This window comes from Danio aesculapii, chromosome 2 (assembly GCF_903798145.1).
Source record: "Danio aesculapii chromosome 2, fDanAes4.1, whole genome shotgun sequence".
Taxonomy (NCBI): domain Eukaryota; kingdom Metazoa; phylum Chordata; class Actinopteri; order Cypriniformes; family Danionidae; genus Danio; species Danio aesculapii.
This window is the reverse complement of record NC_079436.1, coordinates 35,963,045-35,988,717: the sequence shown is the minus strand read 5'-3', so window position 1 is coordinate 35,988,717 and position 25,673 is coordinate 35,963,045. Positions and strand designations below refer to the sequence as shown.

Here is a 25,673-nt window from a genome sequence, read left to right as displayed (position 1 = left end):
ATTACTCAGAGTTGGCAACGAATTTTATAAACGATTTGATGTGTCGCGCGACGCAAGGACATTTGATTATTATTTATATTTATTTAAAAAAAAATAATAATAAATAAATAAATAAATAATAAATTAAAAAAAAAAAAAAAAAAAGCTTTAGTTAAGCGCAGAGCGGAGTGAACAAACTTGCATGTATTTTGGGAGTAACTGATGAATTTAAGATGTGTTTCGCTTTTATGAATGAGGCTTATGTGAGCAAACATGGCAATGCCCATCTCACGTTATAGATCACGATCAAGATCATTTATAGTCTTTTAAAAAAGCTTTTCTTAATTAGTAATTTTGTCTCGTTTCCAGTCCAAATATCTAAAAAAAAATCCTAAATCAAGATTACTAGACAAGAAAATGGCATGTGAAAATTAAGTGATGCTTAAAACTTCAGTTTAAGATTATATCTCATTGAGATTATTATTCTTACCCCATTGGCAAATATTTTTGCTTGTTTTAAGCGAACAATCATTTAATTTTAAGGTGTTTTTTATTCAGAAAACAAGATATAATTTCTTTTGCTATTTCATGTGTCTAGTATTTATCTTGATTTAATTTTTTAGATACTTAGATTGAAAATAGTACCAAACTACTAGGTTCGTTTTTATTTTATTATTATTATAACAGCTCAGAGATGTTCTAGGATGTTCACTTTCTAAAGATTGTAGTTCTGTTTTTGATTAAAGGGTTGGAAATGAATGCTTTTTTGTTTTGTTTTTTCGATTCATCGATTAACCAAAAAGATAATTGACAGATTAATCGATTATTAACATAATCGTTAGTTGCTGCCCTAGTAGATTGCGTAGAATAGTGCATATGTATGTGGTTTGGGACACACCTTCTGTCTTGACACTGAATTTTGATTAATCAGCCCTAAACTGATGTCCTGGTGTCAGATTAATTTAATCCACACACTATAAGATATTTTATCATCTATAGTGCACATTATTATTAAGGGCTATTTAAGTGATTCAAAGGCTATTAAAATAAACCTTGTACAGATAGATGTAAAATCACATTTTAATATCTTTACACTCTCTTTGACGGTGAAATGAGACACACTTCAGGGTAATGGATTTCATGTAAGACTCAAATGCATAAGAAGAGGTGGAGTATTAAGCAGATCTACAACACCGAGATAAACAACTCCTTCATTCAGTAAAGCTGCACTTTTTGCCCTGACTGACAAAGCATCATGTTAACCTTCACTGTAGTCCTGTTATCCGAATTTCTCTTAATAGCATTTCATGGTAAGTTTAACTAATTATTGCTTTTAATAGGTTTTCATGTAGCAAATCAGAAATCTGATTATAAGATGTGTAAATTTCTCTTCTAAGGTGTTTCTGCAGCTGAAGAAATCATATTCCCTAACAACGAAACGGTAATTGCCAAAACAGACGAAAAAGTTCTCCTATCCTGCAGCTACACTGGCACAGTTTATGACTTATATTGGTACCGTCAATCCCCTGGATCAGCACCTCAGTTCCTCATAATGGAATCATCTGGAGTTATAATACATGCTACTCCTCAGGTTCCTGGGATAAAAATGGTCAATAAAAAGAACATCAAGCATGTGGAGTTGGAGATCTTCAGTACATCAGTGGAACATTCAGCTGTGTATTACTGCGCTGTGCAGCCCACAGTGAAAGAAAACACTCTGACTCCATACAAAAACCTCAGCAATCCTCAGTCACATAGAGACAGAAGGCAGATATACTGTGTGTGAAACACTCTCCCTACTACAGACAAAAATAAGATTATACTAGAATTATTTGTTGAGACATATTCATTATATTCACCAAAACACAGTATTACAGCTATAGAATGGAATATTCATTCAGTATAACTTATATTCTTATCTATACAAATCTATAATTACAAATAAATCTAATTTTGCAACGCTTCTTTTACTTCAAAATACTGTTCCTAAAATACATCAGTATTTTATTTGATGCATTTTATTTTAAGTTTACAGCTCACTATAACTTACTATTAATTAATTTATTTGCTATTTCTGTGTGAAAGCAAAAAGTATAGCAGAGATCATTCATTCATTTTCTTTACGGCTTAGTGCCTTTATTAATCTGGGGTTGCCACAGTGGAATGAACCGCCAACTTATCCAGCACGTTTTTACGCAGCGGATGCCCTTCCAGCCGCAACACATCTCTGGGAAACAACCATACACACTCATTCACTACGGACAATTTAGCCTACCCAATTCACCTGTACCGCATGTCTTTGGACTGTTGGGGAAACCGGAGCACCCGGAGGAAACCCACGCGAATGCAGGGAGAACATGCAAACTCCACACAGAAACGCCAACTGACCCAGCCGAGGCTCGAACCAGCGACCTTTTTGCTGTAAGGCGACAGCACTACCTACTGCGCCACTGAGTTGCCTATAGCAGAGATCATAAAAAAGAAATATATAATCTCATATTTGGTGTCAGGTTGCCTTTTTATATAAAAACAAATAGATTAATACATATATATGTACATACAGTTGAAGGCAAATGTATGACCCCTCCTGTAAAATTGTAAAAAAAAAAAAAAAATATATATATATATATATATACAGTATATATATAAGTGCTTTAATGGAGACAAACCAACGAATTGCTTTTGTCTTTGTCATGATGAGAGTATATGACATTTTACTAGGATTTCAAGATACTGGTATTCAGCTTAAAGTGCCATTTAAAGATTTAAATAGGTTATTTTAGGTTAACTAGGCAAGTTAGCTTAGTGAGGCAAGTCATTGGACAACATTGGTTTGTTCTGTAGCCAACTGAAGAATAATATTGACACAAAAAATATATAAAAATAGATTAAATAAATAAAAACATGTTTTTTTACAGCCAAAAATACAAGACCTTCTCTTGAAGAAAAATAAATAATAGAAAACACTGTGAACGTTCCCTTGCGCTGTTAAAATTCAATGGAAACATTTGAAAAATAATTAAAATGTCACAGTAGGGCTAATATTTTTCTTTCACCTCTATGTATTTAGCTCATGAGAATGCATACATGTTTTAAGCCACTTGGGGGAGATGTTTTAACAAAAACAGTATATCCAACATCGCTCTTACAGTCAGATGCCAGACATCAAATTTCTCATATAAGGAGTTTGAGCATCTCAACAGGATCCAGGTTGATTTAAGAGAACATTGTTTTACTTCTGTGTGCCTTTTTCATTATGATTACAGTGAGATGTCTGGAAACTCTTTTAGTCCTGTTTGCGACTAGTATGGGTAATGTACTTAACTTCTTTTATGCATGTATTTTCCCCTATGACTTTTTTCCTGCAACAAATTTACTAAATAACGTACTGTCCTACAGAATCCAGAGCACAAGACTCAGTTTATCAGCCCAAAACCTTCCAATCAGCAAATCAAGAGCATGCAGCAGTAACTTTGGCTTGTAAATACAGTACATCAAGCTCAAACCCTACTCTACTCTGGTATAGACAAGACGATTACGGCTCTCCAAAATACATTCTACTAAGATATAAATTCGGAGATGGAGATGAAGCTACTGAGTTCAAGGGACGATTTGGGTCCAGACTCGATTCTGCTTCGAAATCAGTTCCTCTGACAATTCAACATCCGCATGCGTCTGATTCTGCTGTTTACTACTGTGCTCTGCTGCCCACAGTGACAACAGGATATTCAGTGCTTCAACAAAAACACTTGAGCTCACGGATATGAACTTATATTGTATTATTGTATTATGTTATATTAGCAATTTTGATACATGATAGTAGAGATATTATGCTATTGTTGATCCCGTTTCACAATGCCATGCACAGTGACCTGATAAGATTGTCAAATATAACAAAATTATGCACCGAAGTTAGTCTGGTCTTTAGAGCCTTTTTAACTGATTAACATTTATGAAAAGTATAGAGATGAATGCACATGTATGAATGAATTGTATGGAACCCTGCATTTTTACAGTCTATATTTGCATCATTCAAGGAGATTGAATGACTGAATTCAAGGAGAATTCAAGGAGATAAATTAATTTCAGTTTACTATTTTGAGGGATGTAAACAAAAACAATGGTCCTAACGTATTTTCTGTTTTACTTTTTTATTTCTACAGCTTCTGAGAATCCAAAAAGAGCCACATATTGATAAATAATGTTATGATAGCCGTTTTAACATTGAATTTCCTCTTGTTACAGTTATGAAATAGTTTGATAAGCAGGAAATGTTCATGGGCCAATGACAAGACGACATTAAAATGGTCTATAGTGCTATTATGTGCTATAACTTCAAGATCATGAAAGGAACATTCAAAAAGCAGCTCATGTAAACATCTTAATCATATTATTTTCTTATTCAGATAAAAGCTACGGTCACACTGGGCTTTGTGTGTGCGAAATTCTGTTGTACGGCGCTGCGAAAAGGGGCGGGATCAAACAAGATGTTTAGACATTAAAAAGCCAGCAATTTGCTCCAAGTTTTACATTTCTGTCCAGAGAGGTCCTGTTTTAATCCTCGATTGGTCTCACGCAGTCAAGTGATGCGATTTTGCAGGTCAGAGTTCACCAAGCTTGAACTTTGCACCGCAGCGGCATGCGAAACTTGACGCATGACCTTGCGTTTCCGGTCTGACGCATTCGCGTGCGTATGAATGGAAGTCTATGGGAGGAAAAGCCCAGTGTGACATTGAAATGGTCTATAGGGGGTCTCTGTCTGTATCATTAATTTGTGCCAAATACTTTTCTGCATTTTTGTCCTCATCCACAGGAGAGTTTATAATACAAATATAAAGAAAACCGTTAGCAGATGCTAAATCATTTAGGTCACACGTTTAAAATATAATACATTTACAATGATGAAATCTGGTACATATTAGTACAATTTACAGTTAAAAGGTGACAAAACACATTTTTGAGATGTTGACAGTCATATGTGTGTCCCAGGCTGCTAAAACCACGGAGGACACATATACTTAGCTAAACAGTGAAAACTGGTGGTTTTTGCGTTATTTTGGAGCAAATTCGTTCTTAAGGTTTGAAAAGTAATTTTAAAGCTTTGTCACTGCGATGTGATCATTGTGTAAATCCCAGCGTGGAGACTGGATGTCTGTTTCGGTGGGTAAAATGTGACGTCATTGAGTGCACTCTATTGTGAATGAGGTGCAACTTCTTTAATATGCATGATATAGCTTCAAAGACCGTTTTTACCTGTTACGGTTTTCAGAAAGATGCCATGTTGTGTTCCCAACCGTAATTCAAACAAGTGGAAGAAGAAGAATTATTCAGAGACATGCGTCAACAGTGTTGTGTTTACAAATGAGCCATAATGAAGGTTTTGGTTGCCATTTTGCCGTGATGATAGCACCGCTCAGCCCACGTTTGTGAATTACAGTGGTCTGCTAACACACGACAGAAATACGTTTGTAAGAAACATTTTTTTTTACGCGAGAGCTTTTCGCATCTGGAAATGGTGAAATGCGGATTTGCCACTTATCTTCTCTTTAGTCAAAATGATTTACTTATTAAGTTACAGTACATTAAAATCACTAAAATATTATGAAGTGAAAGATCCGTTGTGAATGCTGCTTTCCGAATGTAAACACCTTAATTACACTACAGTATTGCCATCGTGTAGGATTTTCGCAACATTTTGTGACAGAATAGTCTATACAGTTTAATGCTATTTTCTGCACCAATCGAGAAATGCTGAGGTTTTCTTGTCCCACATATGGCTTTATTAAACAACACTCTTCCAGCAGTTCCTCACATCCAATATCTCATTGCTCACGGGGGGTATGCAAGAAATTTTCCTGAATGAATATGCCAAACTGCAGTTAAAGTCGACAAAGTAAGAATAAACACCCAAAATTACATGACACCCTGAAATGTGGATAGCGTGGTGATGCAATTATGCTAATCGAATTATGTGCTATAACTTGTAAAATGGGATCATGAAAGGAACATTCAAAAAGCAGCTCATGTAAACATCTTAATCATATTATTTTCTTACTCAGATTAAGGCAAATAATTATTTTACTGATGTCCATGTAAACGTAGTGACTGTCTATCTCCCCTGCTTCTGTATTAGTTTTGCAAAATCCGCGCATGCATGTACGGAAACTCCACTTTTCATGCAAACCCTTTCCTCTTTCGCCACTCGACACTCCCACCTAAACAGAGCTGGACTCACTCACTTTCCTGACTAAAGCCTAATTTTGTATATTTCTACCTATTTAATGTGTAACAACAACAAAAAAAATAACGAGGATAATTCTGACTTTCAAATCCTTAAAAAAAGGAGTGTATAGTCACCCACTCATTACTACCTGACAGGGATATCCCAAATATCCCAGAGATAAAACCCAAATCAAACTCAAGTTACTGCTTTGTTTTACGGATAGTACCAAGTATTTAGAATTGTCTTCTAATAAATGTACGATTTACTGAGTAGACATACACAGCAGACTGATGTAAGTTATGTTTTTGTTAGCAGAAAGTTGCTAGGCAACAGAGGCATGCATATTCAAAGGCACGAGAATAAATAGCAGATGCAGAAATGAATGCGGTCAGTTTGACCATTATGACCATTTAAGGTAGGATTACTTTTTTGTGTTTTGTTATTTTAATAAAGTAACGATGTAAGAATGACATACACGCATGCATTTTTTTATTTACATTTTTTTTATTAAAGTTACAAAATTTAAAAATGCTCAAAATGACTGAAAACTGAAAAAAAAAAACACAAATGTTTGGAAGGAGGGTGATTAAAATTTTATTTTTAAGGGAACTATCATTAATTTAGGTCACAATTCATGGTATTACCAAACCATATCAACTAGATTAATAAACTAATTAGCTGTTTATTGATAGTTAGTAAGGTAGAAGTTGGATTTAGGTTTTGGGCAGGATTTAGGATTCAGAATAAGATCATACCGGTTCATACTATTGAACAGTTAATATCAGTTATAATAACAGGCAGGTAATAAGCCAGTAGTTAAAGTGTTACAGAACTAACCTTTCAATAAATATTTAATACACTGTTAGCACTGTCGCCTCACACTGGTTCGAGTCCCGGCTGGGTCAGTTGGCATTTCTGTGTGGAGTTTGCATGTTCTCCCAGTGTTTGTGTGGGTTTCCCCCTGGTGCTTCGGTTTCCCCCACAGTCCAAAGACGTGCTATAGTTGAATTAAATAAAATTAAATTAGTGTATGAGTGTGTGTGTGTTTGTGTGTGTGTGCGTGCACGTGCATGAATGAATGAGAGTGTATGGGTATTTCCCAGAACTGGATTGCAGCTGGAAGAGCATTTGTTGTGTAAAACATATGCTGGAATAGTTGGCGGTTCATTCCGCTGTGGTGACCCCTGATAAAAAAGGGACTAAGCAGATGGAAAATAAATGAATGACATTCAATGTTAAAGGTCTTTTTTTCTTGAATTCCAGTTAAGGAACTGTTACAGTGTGAAAACAAGAATGTTTACTGTAAAGATTCATTGTCTTCTAAAGGAAGTGCTGTTATAAGGGAGGTGCTTAGAGAAGACAATCTCTGACAGACTGTGTGTGTTTACAGTCTAAACCGTTTGTTCGGCAGATCAACAAATCCTTCAAACTGCAAAATGGAGCTCAGGTTTTTAGTTCTGTTCTGTACTATTCCATGTAAGTATTCTTTTTATATTCTTATATAGTTCATTAGATTTAATGTAATCTAATGATAAATTGTCTTCAACTTCATGGACATAACAATTGGGTAGTAAAATAATAAAATTTGACCTACAGGTGTTACTTTTGGGAATGACATCACACCAGTCCAGACTGAGGTGTTTGGGGCAGAGATGGATAATATAACAGTGTCCTGCAAATACTCTTCAGCAGTTAGTCTGCAGTGGTATCGCCAGTATCCTGGTTCAGCTCCTGAATTTCTTTTGATAATACTACATGGGACTGGAAGCGTTTCCCAAATATCTACAATTGTGAAGGAAGATCCTCGGTTCTATGGAAAACTGAATAAAGAGAAAACCCATGTGTTTCTGGAGATCTCCACTGCTAAAGTGACTGACTCTGCCGTGTATTACTGCGCTCTGCAGCCCACAGTGACAGGAAACACACAAACACTGAACAAAAACCTCACTTAGTGCAGAGGTCCCCAAACTTTTTAGCTTTCGACCCCCAAAATAACAATTCCAGTGACTCGCGACCCCCCACTATCCTCGGAGGTGGTAATAAACATACAAATATTGCACACAACGGTGCACACACCAGTAGAAACTATATAAACGAGCTTTATGACTACACAAAAAAAGTGCAACAGTCTAACAACCATATGTTTATGTTATTCATTATTCATCTGCTGCAACTAACACTATTGCTATGTTGTTAATCTAGCGTAAGAACCCCAGAGGTCAAATTTTCAGTGGAAAAAGAATTGAAAGGCTGATGGCTTCTTATTTGCATGTTGTTTTTTTTTTATGTAACTATTACACTATTTTTATCTTCTGCAAAAATATGGTAATTCCAATAGTCTAATAACATTTGATATTTCTGGAAATCACCAAACAACCCCCTCTCCTCATCAGCTACATTTCCATCCACCTATTTTTATGTGCATTTTGGTTATGCGCATAAAAAACTGGTTGATGGAAACGGCAAGATGCTCACCAATGTTGAAAATGCGCATAATAAACGTCTGCACATACTCAGTATTAGGATAAACTTTTTATTCGATAAGATGTGCATAAACAACGATCTAAACAATTTTACAGCACAAATTCCAGTATACGCAATAAAAAGATCATGTAATTTTGTTATAAGAGATCATATGATAATAAAAATGTGTGCGAATGGATAAACCAGCAGGCTGAGCACACTGTAAAACATCTCAAATGTTGTTTTGGTCATTCTAAAACGCCTTAACCGTTTCAGTATTAGTGTTATTATATTATTAATGACCTCCAGAATTAAGAGCGATATTCTAGTTTTGCGCATAAAGTTAATTTGCGTTTTTGGATGGAAACATGGAAACGAGCCATTGTCTCATGACCCAAAGGGGGTTCCGACCCCCACTTTGAGAACCACTGACTTACTTAATGATTAATTATTCAGCATATATAGTAACACGCTAAGGTAACGCATATGCTGTAATATTTCATTTGAAAATAGTGCAGTATACTTATATAGTTATATTTATATAAAAATACATGTTGTTTGCAATCCTATGCAGTTAACAGTTAGATCAGGTAGACAAATATACCCTTCAAAAATATAAAGATTATTGTCATTGATAGTTTACCAACAAAACCTTTAAAATACCCACAGAGACTTTCCCACAGCACAAAAGGTTTTTCATGGTGTAATAAAATAATAATAAAAGATTAATTGGATTTACTAAATTCTTTTAAGGTAAGTGGTTGCAAACAGTTTATATGGGTTGAATTTAAACAAGCAAATTAGGTTAAACATTACTACATTTAATTTGTTTGTTTAAATTCAGCCCATAGAAATTGTTTGCAACCCCTTACCTTAAGAGAATTTAGTAAATCCAACTAATCTTTTTTCAGAGTAGATCATTACAATGTAAACTGAAAGTGCTAAAGAAAATGGTTAATTTATAAACTTGTCTGAAAGTTGTTGTTTTTTTTTGGTTCTTCAATACTTTAATATCAATAAGAAAACCCACATTGGGAAACCTAAATTTTTAAGTATTAAAATAAGTGACTTAAACACAATCATTCTATAAAGAACATTGCTGAAGTAAACAGACAAAACGTGTTGTTCTGTGCTCCAACAGATGAGGGCAGCATAATCACGAGTTCAGTCTCATTCATACACTGTAAAAATGCTGGGTTCCACACAATTCATGTGTTGAGACAACATGAAGAAATTAAGTTAACTTCTTTGTTTTTACAAATTTAGATGAATTGAACATAAAACAATTAAGTTGTTCCAAAATTCATTTTAAATATGTAATTTGAACAATCAGTGAACGTCAATTTTTGAGTGTCAGTTTTTTTTTTTTTTTTTGATGTTTCCTCATGACAACTAAGATGTAATATCGACTTTTCTGTCTTTATTCACTTGCTCCATGTCATTTGCTAAACAATATGCACTAGATCAGGGGTGTCCAAACTCAGTCCTGGAGGGTCGGTGCCCTGCATAGTTTAGCTCCAACTTCCTTCAACACTCCTGCCCGGATGTTTTTAGTAAACAGCTTGATTAGCTGGTTCAGGTGTGTTTGATTAGGTTTAGAACTAAAATACGCAGGACACCAGGCCTCCAGGACCGAGTTTGGACACCCCTGCACTAGATATACACTGTAAAAAACGCAGGGTTCCACACAAATCAATTAAGTTAACTTAACACTTTTAACAAATTTATGTGGATTGAAGATAAAAAATTAAGTCGTCCCAATGAAATCTCAAAAATTGTGTTGTTTCAGCTCAATTTAAATAAGTAGCTTGAACGAGCAAAAAAAAAAATATTTTTTTAGTGTAGATCAATTTCTAATGTAGTTCCAGGTTAAAGATAATAGACTTGCAATAGTATATAAAACACTGCCTGTCATTTTAAACACACAGAGCATGTTCCATGATTACGGTAACCACACCCACAATAACGAACAGCAGAGCTTACATAAGTCTCAATGCAATCATTCACCCATTAAACTGCTCTGACCTTTCTATTTATGTTATAATGCCACATTCAGCATAATCTATTAGTTATCACTTTCTAATAACTCAATCACAATATAATCAATCATCTCTAAAAAAAAAAAAACCTTTAAAGCTCACTCGGAAGAGATGGATAAAAGACAAGTGTTACTCATGATACTTTTCACAGTTTCAGGTAATTCAATTAATTCACAACTAATTCACATTAGATCATAAAATATATTCATAATTTTCTTACATTACAGGTGCTTTTGCTGACAGAATTGGACCAGAAGGTGATACTAATATACTCGGAGAAGAAGGACAGTCTGTGACACTGAGCTGCACATATGAAACAAACAGCAACACCATTTATCTTTACTGGTACAGACAGTATCCAAAGACAAAACCTGAATTTATACTATTAAAAGGTGCTCGATCATGGAGCAATGAGGATATTCCAGATGGTTATGAATCAACTACATCACATACATCCACTAAACTCATTATTAAGAGTGTATCTCTGTCAGATTCAGCTCTCTATTATTGTGCACTTTATGTAAGAGCCCAGTGATACAAAATGCCTGAGACGCTTTACAAAAACTCACACAAAATGAATTCTTTGAAAAGTCTTTAATCAATCAGTATCAAAACACATCAAGCTTTTATAAACCACAAACACAGAATGTGGCAACAGCTGTGAAATTGAGAGAGAAAAAGGTTACATGATAGAACGTGCTGCATTTAAGCATCTATTTTATGCTTCTGATGTTATCTGTAAAACTGTTGTTTTTATAATTATGTTTTTTTAATATTTATTTGTAATAACTCCAATTGAAAACAGTGAGGTCTCTTTAAATACTACATGAAGTCAAATGAGAAAAATGTTAATATAATATTGGAACAAAAATAAAAACAAATTGCTTAAAGCTGACTTAGAACGAACAAACACAAAAAAATAAGACCTAATGCCAATTCTATTTTCAACCCTTTCCCCTCGAAACAGAATGTAAAGGGCTTCAAATTTACCCCTAAGAAATGGGACAGCACTGCAACACACACATCATCGAGAGCTCCGAGATTGATGATGGTGACTGCTGTAGTTATTCCAGTTGCATTATTTCTTGGTATATATCAGGGGTGTCCAAACTCGGTCCTGGAGGGCTGGTGTCCTGCAGATTTTAGCTCCAACTTGCCTCAACACACCTACACAGATGTTTCTAGAAAGCCTAGTAAGTGCTTGATTAGCTAGCCCAGGTGTGTCTGATTGGGGTTGGAACTAAACTTTGCAGGACACCGGCTCTCCAGGACCGAGCTTGGACATGCCTGGTATATATCTTCAGGAAATCACTGAAGGTAACGACATCATGTTATCATAAGGATGTACTATGGCAATAAGCTTGTAACTGTACGGTGTATTTAGACAGTGGCCAAATTCATCTACGTAAGCACAAGAAAATAGGATTAACGTTATAACAGACACAGTGAAAGGTAATTCCCAGGTATTCGAGTGTCAGATGTGAAAGAATGTTGTGGGACTACTATACAGGAGTTGTTATTATTATGCATTATAGATAGTGAAATTTAGCAAGTGTTTTTTTTTTAAAGCATGACAGTAAAACATGAACATTATGAATGTATTGAAACATATGCTTGATTGTTGTAAAAATTCTTACTAATGCCAAAAAAAACTTACATTTCTGCATCTCCTGACTCAAGTGTGCAGTCATGTTGTCGTTGTAGCTGGTGTATTCAAGGAAATTTGTGATCCTTAAAATACAAAAATCTCAATTTCAAGGGCTACTGTAGCCCTTTCCCTTAGCCCTATGCCTTAAAACTAAAGAGAATTGGGACACCCCTAACCCTGAATGTGAACATGCAAAACAAGGGGTAGGGGTAAGAGAAAGGCTAAGGCGTGGAATTGGGATTGGGCCAAAGTTTACTTACTGTAGGTGCCTTGTAATTCAGATTCATGTCGTGATGACAGGAGGAGGAGCTTAACGTTATACAACATACAATACAGCCGAGTAAATATGAACAACACACACACACACACAACACAGTGTGAAGCAGCTGCTTTGTTTTTACCTTGTTCTTTCAGATTAAGTGAACATGTTGATCTACATCATCATACTTCTGTCATCAACTAAAGGTATATAACTGTAAAATTAAAAACTTTTTTTTAACAATTAAAGTGTTTAAAAGCGGTCTCTTTAATTGCAGGTTCCAGAGCTTTAGAAGCCATCGACCCTAAAACTGACAGAGTTTTTGCTGTTGAAGGTGATAATGTGACTCTCTCTTGTAACTACAGTGGATCTGTTCGTGGCGTCCACTGGTATCGACAGTACGCAGCTTCGCCACCACAATTCCTCATACTAGAAGATTCAGGAGTAACAACTCCAGCAAATCCACCCGTTCCAGGAATCTCCATCAATCACAGAAAAGCAGAAAAACATGTGGATCTGCTGCTCTCCTCTGCTGCAGTATCAGACTCTGCTGTGTATTACTGTGCTCTGAGGCCCACAGTGACAGGAAACACTGAGACACTGTACAAAAACATCTCATAACAGTACAGTAAGCCTTAAAAAGAATTAAACCAAAGCTAAAACTCAACATAAATTTGCAAAAATACACACAGGTATACTGAAAAAAAAGATTTCTGCAAAATTGTTGTTATGGGTTGAAATTTAAACAAATAAATGTAGTAATGTTCAACTTAATTTGTTTAAATTCAGCCCAAATAAATAGTTAACAACCACTTAACAAAAAAAAGATGTATTAAATGCAGGAATATTTGAACATTTTTGAATATTTGATTTGTTCAATAGCAGGGCTAGACCCGTGCCACAGTGAAAATCTCCAGTGGCCCAGTAAATGCATTGAGATATGATTTACTTCATATGCAAGTGTATATATTAAGAGTGGTATTTCCGAAATAAAGACGTTATTCTCTATGTGCAACCGAACCAACGCTGGTGAAAGCAATGTTATCAAAAAGCAAAATGACGCATCTCCGTGTGTGCGCAGAGAACACGCACGCCTCTCGCACGCGCTGCTCTTCTTCTGAGAGTCCCGGCAGTAAACATGCACGCCAAAAAAGCAGGCTGCTTGTTACGCGCCGCTCATGCATTGTAAAACCAGCGTAACAGTCTTTTTTGTTTTGCCAGTGGACAAAACTAAAGTTTAAACAATATGACGGTGATCTTACTAAGCATGCCTCCTGATAGATTTATTTTGTATGAAGCAAAAAGGAGAGATGCTGAGTCAGGGAGGTAAGACTTAACAAACCTAATTATCTGCCATGTGTCAAGTCTACAACAGATAATCCTATAACACATCTTTTTTTTTGTTGTTGTATTTTATTGAATTGTCTATAGAATTTCATTCAAATTAAATTAATATTTATGCAAAAGTAATTTCTTAAATGATCTTAGCATCACTCCAGTTGTCTTAACATTGTTTTCCAGTTACATTTAAGATTATTTTGAAGAATAATTGTATAATAATAAGAATACTTTTATTTATAATAAATATAATATACATATGTATATTATATATACATACGAAGGGGGTACGTGCCCCAGTAGAGCTTTATGTCTAGCAACGCCCCTATTCAATAGTAAACTTGTCAACAAATAAGAAGGCTTAATTATACAGGCAATATTGCTGAAGTGATCTGAATTCCCTGTACATAGATACAATGATTAAAATATACTGAAACAGTCAGATATCAACCATCACTACTGTACTGAAATATAGCTCATTTACAGCATAATTTAAAAACAACTGTAAGAAAGACTATGTTATCTATTTGTGCAAAGTTTAACACACTTATTGTGTTAAAGTAGCATGCTATGGTGAAAAAAAACACTCAAAAGTATTGTACTGTAAACAGTTACTGATTATACAGATTAAGAAATTACTGGTTATGCACATTTATAGTACTTTATGAAATGTACTGTAGTAATACAGTAGATAAAAATTGATCATGTTAAAGCACTGGCACTCTTGCTCATTGTATTAATATAATCACTGAATAGTTCATAATTATGTTTCAGTGTATTACGGTACTGTAGTGATGACGTTATGTTGTTAATGTGCTTTACGTCTCCACGTTATACTGTTGTTGAACGGAAGTGTTATCGTCTCGTGTTCATGCTGTACAGAGAGAGCATGTGAAAGTGAGAAATAAAAAGATGCTGATAAAACGATTCGTTCTGTCTAGTGCTTAAGCTACGCACTCCAAGCTCAACAGATCACCATGAACACGGAACTGAGGACTGTATCTTTAAGAGGAGATGCTTCAAACAAGGTATCATCTGATGTACACTGAATGAATGTTTACATCAGTTAGTTACAATTTTTCTGGGATTCAGATGAAATTGGACAGAGTACTGAACTGAAAAAATTATGCTGCTTGTTTTGACTTTGTTCAGCTGTTTTGTGTGTAAGTACCCTCTTAAAACCTTAATTTTTCTTCTTATCTGAATATCTTTGTTAGTTGAACTATTTGTCAAATGTTGATCTGCAGGTGTCAGTTTTGGGAATGTCATCACATTGGTCAAAACTCGTCTGCTTCATACAGCAGGTGACGTTATAAGTGTCTCCTACAGCTACTCCTCAGCAAGAACTTTATTCTGGTATCGCCAAAATCCTGGATCAGTTCCTCAATATCTTTTCATCATTCTCCATTCCAACAGAGATGTTTTACAAAAATCTGAAGCTGCGAATCAAGATCCTCGATTCTCTGCAAAAGTGAATAAAAAGAAAACCCATGTGTTTCTGGAGATCTCCTCAGCTAGTCACAGATTCAGCCATTTACTACTGTGCCATGGAGCCCACAGTGACAGGAAAACAAACAGCACTGTACAGAAATCCTCACTCACTCACTGTATTTTAAAAAAGTGGAAACAACACACAAGAATTTCACCAATATTTCAGCATACAATAAAGAAAAAGACCATCACAGCTAACAAAGAGAGATTAAAGTAAAATATAAATCAAATTATCCTCACACTTTTTAAACAATGAAATTGTGCTCAAGTCAAGGTAATTCTCAATTTTGTCTGCCATTTAAAATCTAAATGACCTTTAAATAAGCATAATAATAATAATAATAATAATAAAAATAAAATATCTGAATAATAATAATAATAATAATAATTATTATTATTATTATTATTATTATTATTATTATTATTATTATATCATCTGAAACGTGTGTGAGGGTATCCTACATAAATTTTTAATTTAAGATTATCCTAACAGAACAAAACATTGGAATAGAACAGAACGGAATAAAACAAGTTTAAAGTTTAAAGTGCAAGGATTGTAAAAAAAAAAAAAAAGTATTATATAAAGTAATGTGTGTATTTTTACATTTTTAGAAATATTTAGAAAACACTTTAAAAAGTCTTGTCATCATTTGCATGAGACGAGGGCTGAATGCTGTAAATCTGAGTGGGAGGAGTTTAACACTGGCATCGTGAGATTCAAGAGGACTATCAACATTTCACAAGTGTGTATAGATCATCTGAGTGTCTCCTGTTCAAACCTGCCATCATGTTGATCTATTTCATTATTATACTCCTATCATCAGCTCAAGGTAGGCTAGATGCATTCTTTAAAAGATGGATGTAAACCTTGGAACAAATGTGCTTTTTATGAAATGTATAATTAGGTACAGTGCTCTTGAAATAACTATAAAAATCTCATTTATATTTTTCACGATATAAACCTAGATTCCAGAGCTACAGATGCCATCACACCATACAGGGCTTATGAATTTGCTTTTAAGGGTGACAAAGTGATCCTCTCCTGCAACTATACTGGTTCTGTGCGAGGTCTGCACTGGTATCGACAGTATCCAGGTTTACCACCCCAGTTCCTCATACTGGATTACTATGGGACAGTTACTCATGCAAAACCTCAGATTGCTGGAATCTCCATCGAACACAGAAAAGACGACAGCAGTGTGGATCTGGAGATCTCCTCTGCTGCAGTATCAGACTCTGATCTTTACTACTGCGCTCTGGAGACCACAGTGTCAGGAAAAGCCTCTACACTGTACAAAAACGAGCTTAAATATGACTGTGCAAGGTAGACACTTTATATACAGTGAACATCACACAGTAGACATATAAATGAACTTCCTATATTAGTACTGTAGATCTGTAATCTGTCATACTGTAAAAATATAAATGTCAAGCAATAGAGTAAGAGGCATTAAACAGATTATCACTTAGCGAAGGACATAAAACAAGTGTCATAAGCATTTAAACATTGTTACATTGACTTAAAGCAAGTGCAATGGCAAAAAGGAAACAAAAATATTTATAATTTATGATGACAATTTTTAAAGCACACTTTTAAAATAAATGGACAAACCTACCTGCAGTTGTGAGCTTCACCAGAAGGGGGCAACAATCTCTCATGTTGTTTTATTCACAAGACCCCAACCCTCTTTGTGCTCACATGAAAACACTATCCACTACTTTACTTAAGAATAGACTGCATATTTTATTTTACTAAGCCACGCCCACGTCATTTGAATAAAACACAATTTGACTCAGTCTCTGAACATTTTTTTAATTCCCTCATCAGCTGCTCACGTTATCAAGACATTCGACTTAATAATCAATAAATCAATAAAGAAAACCTAATGAATCAATACAATAAATAACAATCTGATGCTTTAAAGTGAATTTTGGTAAAGATGGAGACACAGCAGATGCTACTCATGCTACTCATCACAGTTTCTGGTAAATATATACTGATATTCAATATTGATTACTATAGATTACCTCATTACTCTGATAGCAATAATTGAAAAAGATAACCATATTGCATTGTGGAATTTTAAAATAGGTGGATATACTGATATGATTGGACCAGGGGAAGGAGACACAAATATAATCAATATGGAAGGAGAGTCTGTGACACTGAGCTGCACATATGAAACAAACAGTAATAACATTTGGCTTAGCTGGTACAGACAGTATCCAAAAAGAGAACCGGAATATATACTGTATAAAGGTGCTCGATCAAGGAGTGATGAAGATATACCTGATGGTTTTCAGTCAAGGACATCAGACTCGACCACTGAACTCACTATTAACAGTGTACGTCTGTCAGATTCAGCTCTCTATTACTGCGCTCTTGAAGTAGCCCAGTGATACAAAATCCCTGAGACGCTTTACAAAAACTCACAAGAAAATAATGCTTTGAAAAGTCTTTAATGAAATCCCTATCAAACCACATCACATCTCTATAAACCACAAACAGGAAATGTGGTAACAGCTGTGAAATTGTAAAGTTAAAAGGAGTTACATACAGTAAGGACAGGTGAATATAAGAGTTATGATACAGTATTATTGTTATTAAAAATGATATTGTTATATTACGTTGTGCTTTCCTGTTGGGTGAAATTAGTTACAAAGTTATTAGTTTAGTATTTAGTGTAAATTATTTTTTCATTGGAAAAATTTAAGGAATTACTTTGAATTTTTATTAGGTCATTTAATTATAGTTAATTAAAACATACTTGCCAAAAATAAATACTGTGCATAAATCCGACAGTTTTATATAAATCAGTTCCGAGAAGCAGATTAATTATAAATATATGTAGTCTTTGTCATACAAATATATTTGCAGAATAATAGATGTCAAACAAATACGCATACTTACATGTAAAAAACGATGTATTTAGTAGCAAATTAATGTCAATGTATTGCTTGTATAAATCTAAAAGACTATCAAAATAGTTTTATTTTTATTCTGTAGGTTTTGAGATTTGTAAACATTTTTCATTTTGAGTCAAGTCAATTACTTATTGAACAATGAGGAATCTAACTAAGGATCTGAGAATCCTTGTAGCAAACTTGTGTGTGTGTGTTGTTTCAATAAAACAATCATTCATTTGTGTTGTGTTTTATTTTCATTTCTTTAATATGTTTAACTTATTCTTCATTTATTTTACTTAATCGTATGATCATTAGTCATTTATATAATCATCATTATAACATTTTATTGATCATTACTTAATGATTTGATTAATAATTACATAATAAAACGACATATAATACTGTTTTCCCATAATTATTGCTTTGTAATTATTTCATTTTTCCATATCGTTATAATCTTTTGACTGTGTGGATTCAAGCAACACTTGTTTTCAAGCATGAGAGATGAGAGAATGTCTCCATTTCATGGTCTGTATTGTCTCTGGACAATGTTGTGAAGCAGTCATTTTCCATTGCTGTTGCTTGTGGTATAACAACACTTGTTGGATTTATCCTGGTCAGACAAACTCCTAGCGTTGGATCATACAAAACTAAGATTATTCAATAGACTCTGCTCTTTCTTTAGCATCATTACTTTGTCTCCTGCTTCTGCTCCATAGCTTTCTCAGTCAACTGCTACTGTAATATTAATAGGAGACTGTTAATTCAGTTGAATACTGGTTAACAGGCTTGGGTATTGGGTGGCTCCGCTGGCTTGTTGTCTGGATAACCACACAAACAGACATTTTCCTGACAGGATCTGGCATTCGGGGCTAGACCTCTTTAATCTGGCGTGAACAGTGAGTTAGATCTAACAACGAGTTAAGTTACTTTTAGACAAAGTAATTAGAAAGTAGTTTAAATACTATTTAATGATGTAAAAATAGTAATCGGTAATAAATTACAATTTACATTTAACTTACCCAACACTGCCTGTAGCTTAAATACTAGAGTATAGCACTAGGAAGGTTGTGGCTTTGATTCTCATAGAAAGCATGAAGAACTGATCAAATATGTATCTTCATTGCAGTGTAAGTTGATTTAAATAAATTAATCTAGCAAATGCATAACGCAAATCTATTAATATGTCATTCAAAATTCTGATCTGAAATAAACTAAGGTCTTGCAAATACTCATAAAACTGCCTCAGATTTAACAAGGCACTGGAAATATTCCTCAGAGATTTTAGTCCATATTGACATGATAGCATTACAGTTGCTGCAGATTTGTCAGCTGCACATCCATAGTCTCCCAGTCCACCACATCCCAAAGGTGCTCTATTGGATTGAGATCTGGTGACTGTGGAGGCCATTTGAGTACAGTGAACTCATTGTCATGTTCAAGAAACCAGTCTGAGATGATTCACACTTTATGACATGGTGCGTTATCCTGCTGGAAGCAGTCATCAGAAGATGGATGCACTGTGGTCATAAAGGGATGGACATGGTCAGCAATAATACTCGGGTAGGCTGTGGTGTTGACACAATGCTCAATTGGTACTAATGGGTACAAAGTGTGCCAAGAAAATATCCCCCACACTATTAAATCACCACCACCACCAGCCTGAACCGTTGATACAAGGCAGGATAGATCCATGCTTTTATGTTGTTGATGCCAAATTCTGACCCTACTATCTGAATGTCCCAGCAGAAATTGAGACTCATCAGACCAGGCAATATTTCTCCAATCTTCTATTGTCCAATTTTGGTTTCCTGTTCTTAGCTGATAGGAGTGGCACCTGGTGTGGTCTTCTGCTGCCCATCCGTCTCAAGGTTGGACATGTTGTGCGTTCAGAGATGCTCTTCTGCATACCTTGGCTTTAACGAGTGCTTATTTGAGTTACTGTTGCCTTTCTATCAGCTAGAACCAGTTTGGCCATTCTCCTCTGACCTCTGGCATCAACAAGGCATTTGCTCCCACAGAACTGCCGCTCACTGGATATTTTCTCTTTTTTAGACCTCTGTAAACTCTAGAGCAGGCATGGGCAAACTTGATCCTCAAGGGCCGGTGTCCCTGCAGAGTTTTGCTCCAACACTAATCAAACACACCTGAACACCCTAATTAGTGTCTTTAAGATCACTAGAAAGCTACAAGCAGGTGTGTTTGATTGGGGTTGGAGCAAAACTATGCAGGACACCGGCCCTCCAGGATCGAGTTTGCCCATCCCTGCTCTAGAGATAGATGCGTGAAAATGCCAGTATATCAGCAGTTTCTGAAATACTCAGACCAGCCATTGACTAGAAATTTGCATTAATGATCAGTTGGACAGGTGTACCTAATAAAGTGCCCAGTGAGTGTATGTGTGTAATTTTTAGTTATCCTTCTGCTGTCATTTTGTGAGTCTCATCACACGAGCCAAAACCAGGTCATTAAAAAAAGAAACAAATAAAACTGAAAACGCAACAATAATTGAATTTATAACACACTGACTTTACTAAAGTGTATTTAGTTTTAATAATGAAATATATCTTTGTATTGAACTCTACCATCATGAATACTATATGATTCAATGTAGGATCAAAGAGACATGATCTGCTTCATAAATTGAGTACTGTATTACTGAGGGGAGGAGCTTGAGACAAAAAAACCTCTGGCAGACAATGAATCAATGTCTACTGGAGTTACTTTAGTCTGTGATGCTAAAACCTCATCCTGCTGAAAAATGATGCTTTGTTTTATGCTTTTGTTTTCTTTTGCTTGTAAGTATTTCATTACAACTTTTCTATTATGTTTCTTACTGTGGTAGTCCATAGGTGTTATCAATAGATTAAAAGGTGTTTATTTAATCTGCAGGTGTCAGTTTTGGGAATGTCATCACATCGGTTGAAAACCCGTCTGCTTCATACAGAAGGAGACGTTATAAATGTCTCTTGCAGCTACTCCTCAGCAAGAATTTTATTCTGGTATCGCCAAAATCCTGGATCAGTTCCTCAATTTCTTTTCGTCATTCTAGAATCCAATGGAGATATTTTACAAACATCTGAAGCTGCAAAAGATCCTCGATTCTCTGCAAAAGTGAATGAAAAGAAAACCCATGTGTTTCTGGAGATCTCCTATGCTAAAGTCACAGATTCAGCCATTTACTACTGTGCCATGGAGCCCACAGTGACAGGAAAACAAACAGCAGTGTGCAAAAACCTCACACTGTAAAAGTATAATGCATTCACTATATACAATTTACCGTACTATTTAGCAGGGTTTACCATTGAATATATATAAATATTTTAAAAATCTACACGCTCATGTTTACATTGTCACTTTCTTCATATTACATACTCCCTTTTACAAACATACAGTATAACACACTGTATTATTAAATATATTCCAATGCATTCAAAACTGTTAAAATGCAAATCCTGTCAATTATTTGGAGATAAGTTGAAGTTGTTTAGCTCAAGAAGTGTGATAAGATATATTAGAACCATCACATTTTAAAGTCGTAACCAAAGACATCACACAGCAGAGGAAAAGTGAACAAGATATCTTGTTCTAGCAGAGTTTTAGCAGAAGGGGGCAGTATAATATCATGAGTGACTCTTATTAGTTAAAGCAGACTTACGTTTTTTATTAGTTAAAGGAGATAACAGTAGAAGCCTTTAAAGAACCCAATTTGAGACACAAAAAAGTACTTTATTTTTGGGCAAATTTATTAAGATTGAATACTCAACACTTCAGTCTCATTTATTCATTTAGCAGACACTTTTATATCTAAATCGACTACTAAAGAAGGATAAAAGAAGCACTTAAAATCACAGGAGAACAGCAATATATAGATGCCATCAAAAGTTAGTTTAGCAAAATGGAAAGACTCAAAGGCCCTCTTCTAATCAATGAATCAAGGAAATGTTCTGTAATCTTGCTCTGGAAAAACTAACATACATTATCAAAGGGAAGTTAAAAGACTTTTATAGCATCTGGAACCCCTTTCTACACTTTTGCAACCAAGTGGACCTGACAGCAGAATAGACCTTAAATAAAACACCAAGGTTAAACAGTGAATTTTATTTTGATATTGTATGTCAATATTTATACTCTACATTTACCCCTTTTATTTTTAATTTATTTTTTTATTTTTTTATCCCCCCCCCCCCCCTTTTTTTTTTCTTACTGTTATTATCATTTTAAAGTTTTGTATGTTATCCTTGAGTTGTTTAGTCGTAATGTGATGTTCAAATGTCTTGTTTTAATGTTGCGAAAAACCCAATAAATAAAAAAGGTAAGAAAAAAAAAAGTTAGTTTAGCAGTTTATTTTTATCTTTATTTATTTTTTAACATTCATCAAACTATAAGAACAAAGTTTAATCTAAGAACCGTTGAATCAAGGATACCATGACCACACTCACATAATGACATTTGCTGTTTCGTTCGAACTACTTGTTTAAAATGAGCTGAAACAACACAAAGCTTTATTTGGGACAACTTAATTGGTTTATGTTCAGTCTAATAACAATTGTAAAAACAGTAACATTACAATAAGGTTGTATTTGTTAATGTTAGGTAATCCATTCACTAACATGAACAAACGATGAGCAATACATTAATTACAGTATTTGTTCATATTAGTTAACATAACTTAATGAAAACGGTTGTTTATTATAGTTCATGTTAACTCACGGTGCATTAACTAATGTTAACAAGCAGGAATATATGTTAATGTTAATAATGCACTAGTAAATGTTAAACTATGATTAATAAATGCTGTACAAGCATTGTTCATAATTAGTCCATGTTAGTAAATACATTAACTAGTGAAACCTTATTGTAAACTGACCGTGAAAACTAATAAGTTAACTTAATTCCTTTATTCCAAATTGATTGTGTGGAACCCAGCATTTTTTGAATGGAGTGAAACATACTCTACTAAATGACAGGAGGAAGAGGAGTAATTAGTTACAAACAAAATTGTCCTTTTTGGCTGAACTTTTCAGCAATATTCGTTTTAATCAAACATTTTAGGTTTTGAACTATATACAACAAAGCCTGAGATCCACCCAACAGAAAGGTCAAACATAGTAAAAACATTAATAATGCAATAATAGGTACAAAATTGAAACATATCTGATACAGTCTCTATCATAATTGACTAAAACTGCACTGCTGGCTCCTTTTATTCTGGCGATAGTATATTCCAAACTAATGTTCAGCAAGTAGAGTTTCCAAGAAAGATAAAACGTAGTAGATGGATCCAACCATATTTTCAAGATAGTACATTTTTGGCTGAACTCAATGCAAACTTGCTTATACCAAAGACTATAGAATACTTATAGGGACTTTGCTCATACTGTAAGTTAAACAAAAAGTCAATTCTGGTAAAGGATCCAGAGCCAGTGGTTGTTTTTAGTGAAACAGTGCCTAAAAGCTGACTAATGCTTGCATTCTTAAGGAGTTCTTCATCTACTTCAGATTAACTAGAGCTACATGGCTGTCATATGCAGCAATGTCAAGAGGAGGAGTTTAACACTGACACGACAGTGCACAGATAGATGACAATTAATCCCTGTGTAAAGCAGCTGCTGTTTGTTCAGCTTGATCCTGAAGATGTTCATCTACATTATAATACTGATGTATAATGCAGGTATATGCTGTATTATTAAAAAAAAAACTATGTAGGAAATATGCTGAATTTAATAGCACTCTTTCTTTTAAACAACTGTTTACTCAAAATTAACATATACTATTTAATTCATATTGCAATATGATGTTTAAAAAAAAATGTCATGTCACTTTAATTTACAGGTTCCAGAGCCTCAGAAGTCATCACTCCAATAACTGACAGAGAGTTTGCTGTTGAAGGTGACAATGTGACTCTCTCTTGTAACTACAGTGGATCTGTTCTTAGTGTTCACTGGTATCGCAAATATTCAGGTTCACCTCCACAGTTCCTCATACTGGACTATTCAGGAGTAATTACTCCAGCTGATCCACCAGTTCCAGGAATCTCCATCAATCACAGAAAAAAACAAAGCCATGTGGATCTGCTGCTCTCCTCTGCTGCAGTATCAGACTCTGCTGTGTATTACTGCGCTCTGCAGCCCACAGTCACAGGAAATTCAACAACGTCAAACAAAAAAAAGCTTTCATCACAACCTCAGATTCTCAACAACACCAATTTAGCCAGGATGACAGTTTACTTTAGAAATATGCTTGAACATTTGGTTCTCACATTATTTCTGGAACTCTGAAAACTCCCATATCAAAATATTCCTATGGATGATTATGAAAATGCTATTGGCTCCAAATAAAATCAACAAGTCAATGAAGGAGAGACAACTTTAGTCTTTATGCGTCGTGTTGTGTTGTCTTTAGTAAGTGATGTCACAAGCCACGCCCACTTTTAAAACTGCAGCGTCGGTAAAGGAAGACCTCTTCATTAACAACATCACTGACATTCAGTACAGTCCTTCATTCGGCAGTGTTTCCAATTCCTGCAAAACATGTTTTGATGGAGGGGAAAAAGGGAACAACATTCGGATATTAACATGAACAGATATCGACTGCTGATTCTTTTGACAGGTATTTTTTAAGAAAGTCATTTATATTAAAGGTATCTACAGGAATCTCCTGTTTACAACTGTTTTTACTGTATTTTTGATAGAAACAAAACGTTATTCTGAGTCTAAAGTATTCTTATGTCTTTTTAAATAACTCTAAAACATCATTTTCTTTAGGGGTGTTTGCTGACAGCATTGCACCAAAAAAGGATGGTAGATATAAAACCAGAAAAGAAGGAGAGTCTGTGACACTGAGCTGCACATTTACCCTCAGCAATACTGCGATTTTACTTTACTGGTACATGCAGTATCCAAACAGAGAACCTCAGTTTTTACTGTATAAAGGTGATCGATCGTCTGAGGACGAGATTGTAACAGACAGTCGTTATAAATCAACTGTCTCCCCTACGTCCACATCACTCACCATTAACTCTTTGAATCTGTCAGATTCAGCCCTGTATTACTGTGCTCTTAAAAAAAGGACCACGGTGACACAAAGTCCACAGGCGCTTTACAAAAACACAAACACGATTAGAGTGGCAGTTATCAACCACAAATATGTGTCTGAAACCACAAGACAACAGGATGCGGTCACACCTGCTGAGGAGGGAAAAACACAGTAAAATACACCCCCTTCACCTAGGTCCATATCTTCAGGTTATCAACTTTGCTGAAGCAAACAGAGCCTGAAAAAAAAAGCTATTTTTCTACAAGCACATTTGTTTCAGCATACAAA

At 34.9% G+C, this 25,673-nt stretch overlaps 6 gene segments (V, D, J or C); all 6 read left to right on the top strand.

Moving 5' to 3' along the window:
• The first annotated feature begins 1,234 nt into the window (after positions 1–1,234).
• On the top strand, positions 1,235–1,765 carry LOC130237870 (T cell receptor alpha variable 41-like). The segment is given in 2 exon segments: positions 1,235–1,289; positions 1,377–1,765. Coding segments are annotated over 2 exon segments (444 nt in total).
• A 5,873-nt stretch (positions 1,766–7,638) lies between these two features.
• On the top strand, positions 7,639–8,154 carry LOC130237854 (T cell receptor alpha variable 12-2-like). The segment is given in 2 exon segments: positions 7,639–7,678; positions 7,799–8,154. Coding segments are annotated over 2 exon segments (396 nt in total).
• Positions 8,155–12,738: 4,584 nt separating this feature from the next.
• Positions 12,739–13,232, top strand: LOC130237838 (T cell receptor alpha variable 14/delta variable 4-like). The segment is given in 2 exon segments: positions 12,739–12,817; positions 12,889–13,232. Coding segments are annotated over 2 exon segments (384 nt in total).
• Positions 13,233–16,227: 2,995 nt separating this feature from the next.
• LOC130237829 (T cell receptor alpha variable 9-1-like) lies at positions 16,228–16,768 on the top strand. The segment is given in 2 exon segments: positions 16,228–16,270; positions 16,407–16,768. Coding segments are annotated over 2 exon segments (405 nt in total).
• Positions 16,769–23,984: 7,216 nt separating this feature from the next.
• On the top strand, positions 23,985–24,628 carry LOC130237820 (Ig kappa chain V-VI region NQ5-78.2.6-like). The segment is given in 2 exon segments: positions 23,985–24,021; positions 24,183–24,628. Coding segments are annotated over 2 exon segments (483 nt in total).
• Positions 24,629–24,851: 223 nt separating this feature from the next.
• On the top strand, positions 24,852–25,560 carry LOC130237811 (T cell receptor alpha variable 3-like). The segment is given in 2 exon segments: positions 24,852–24,959; positions 25,115–25,560. Coding segments are annotated over 2 exon segments (480 nt in total).
• The last annotated feature ends 113 nt before the right edge of the window (positions 25,561–25,673 follow it).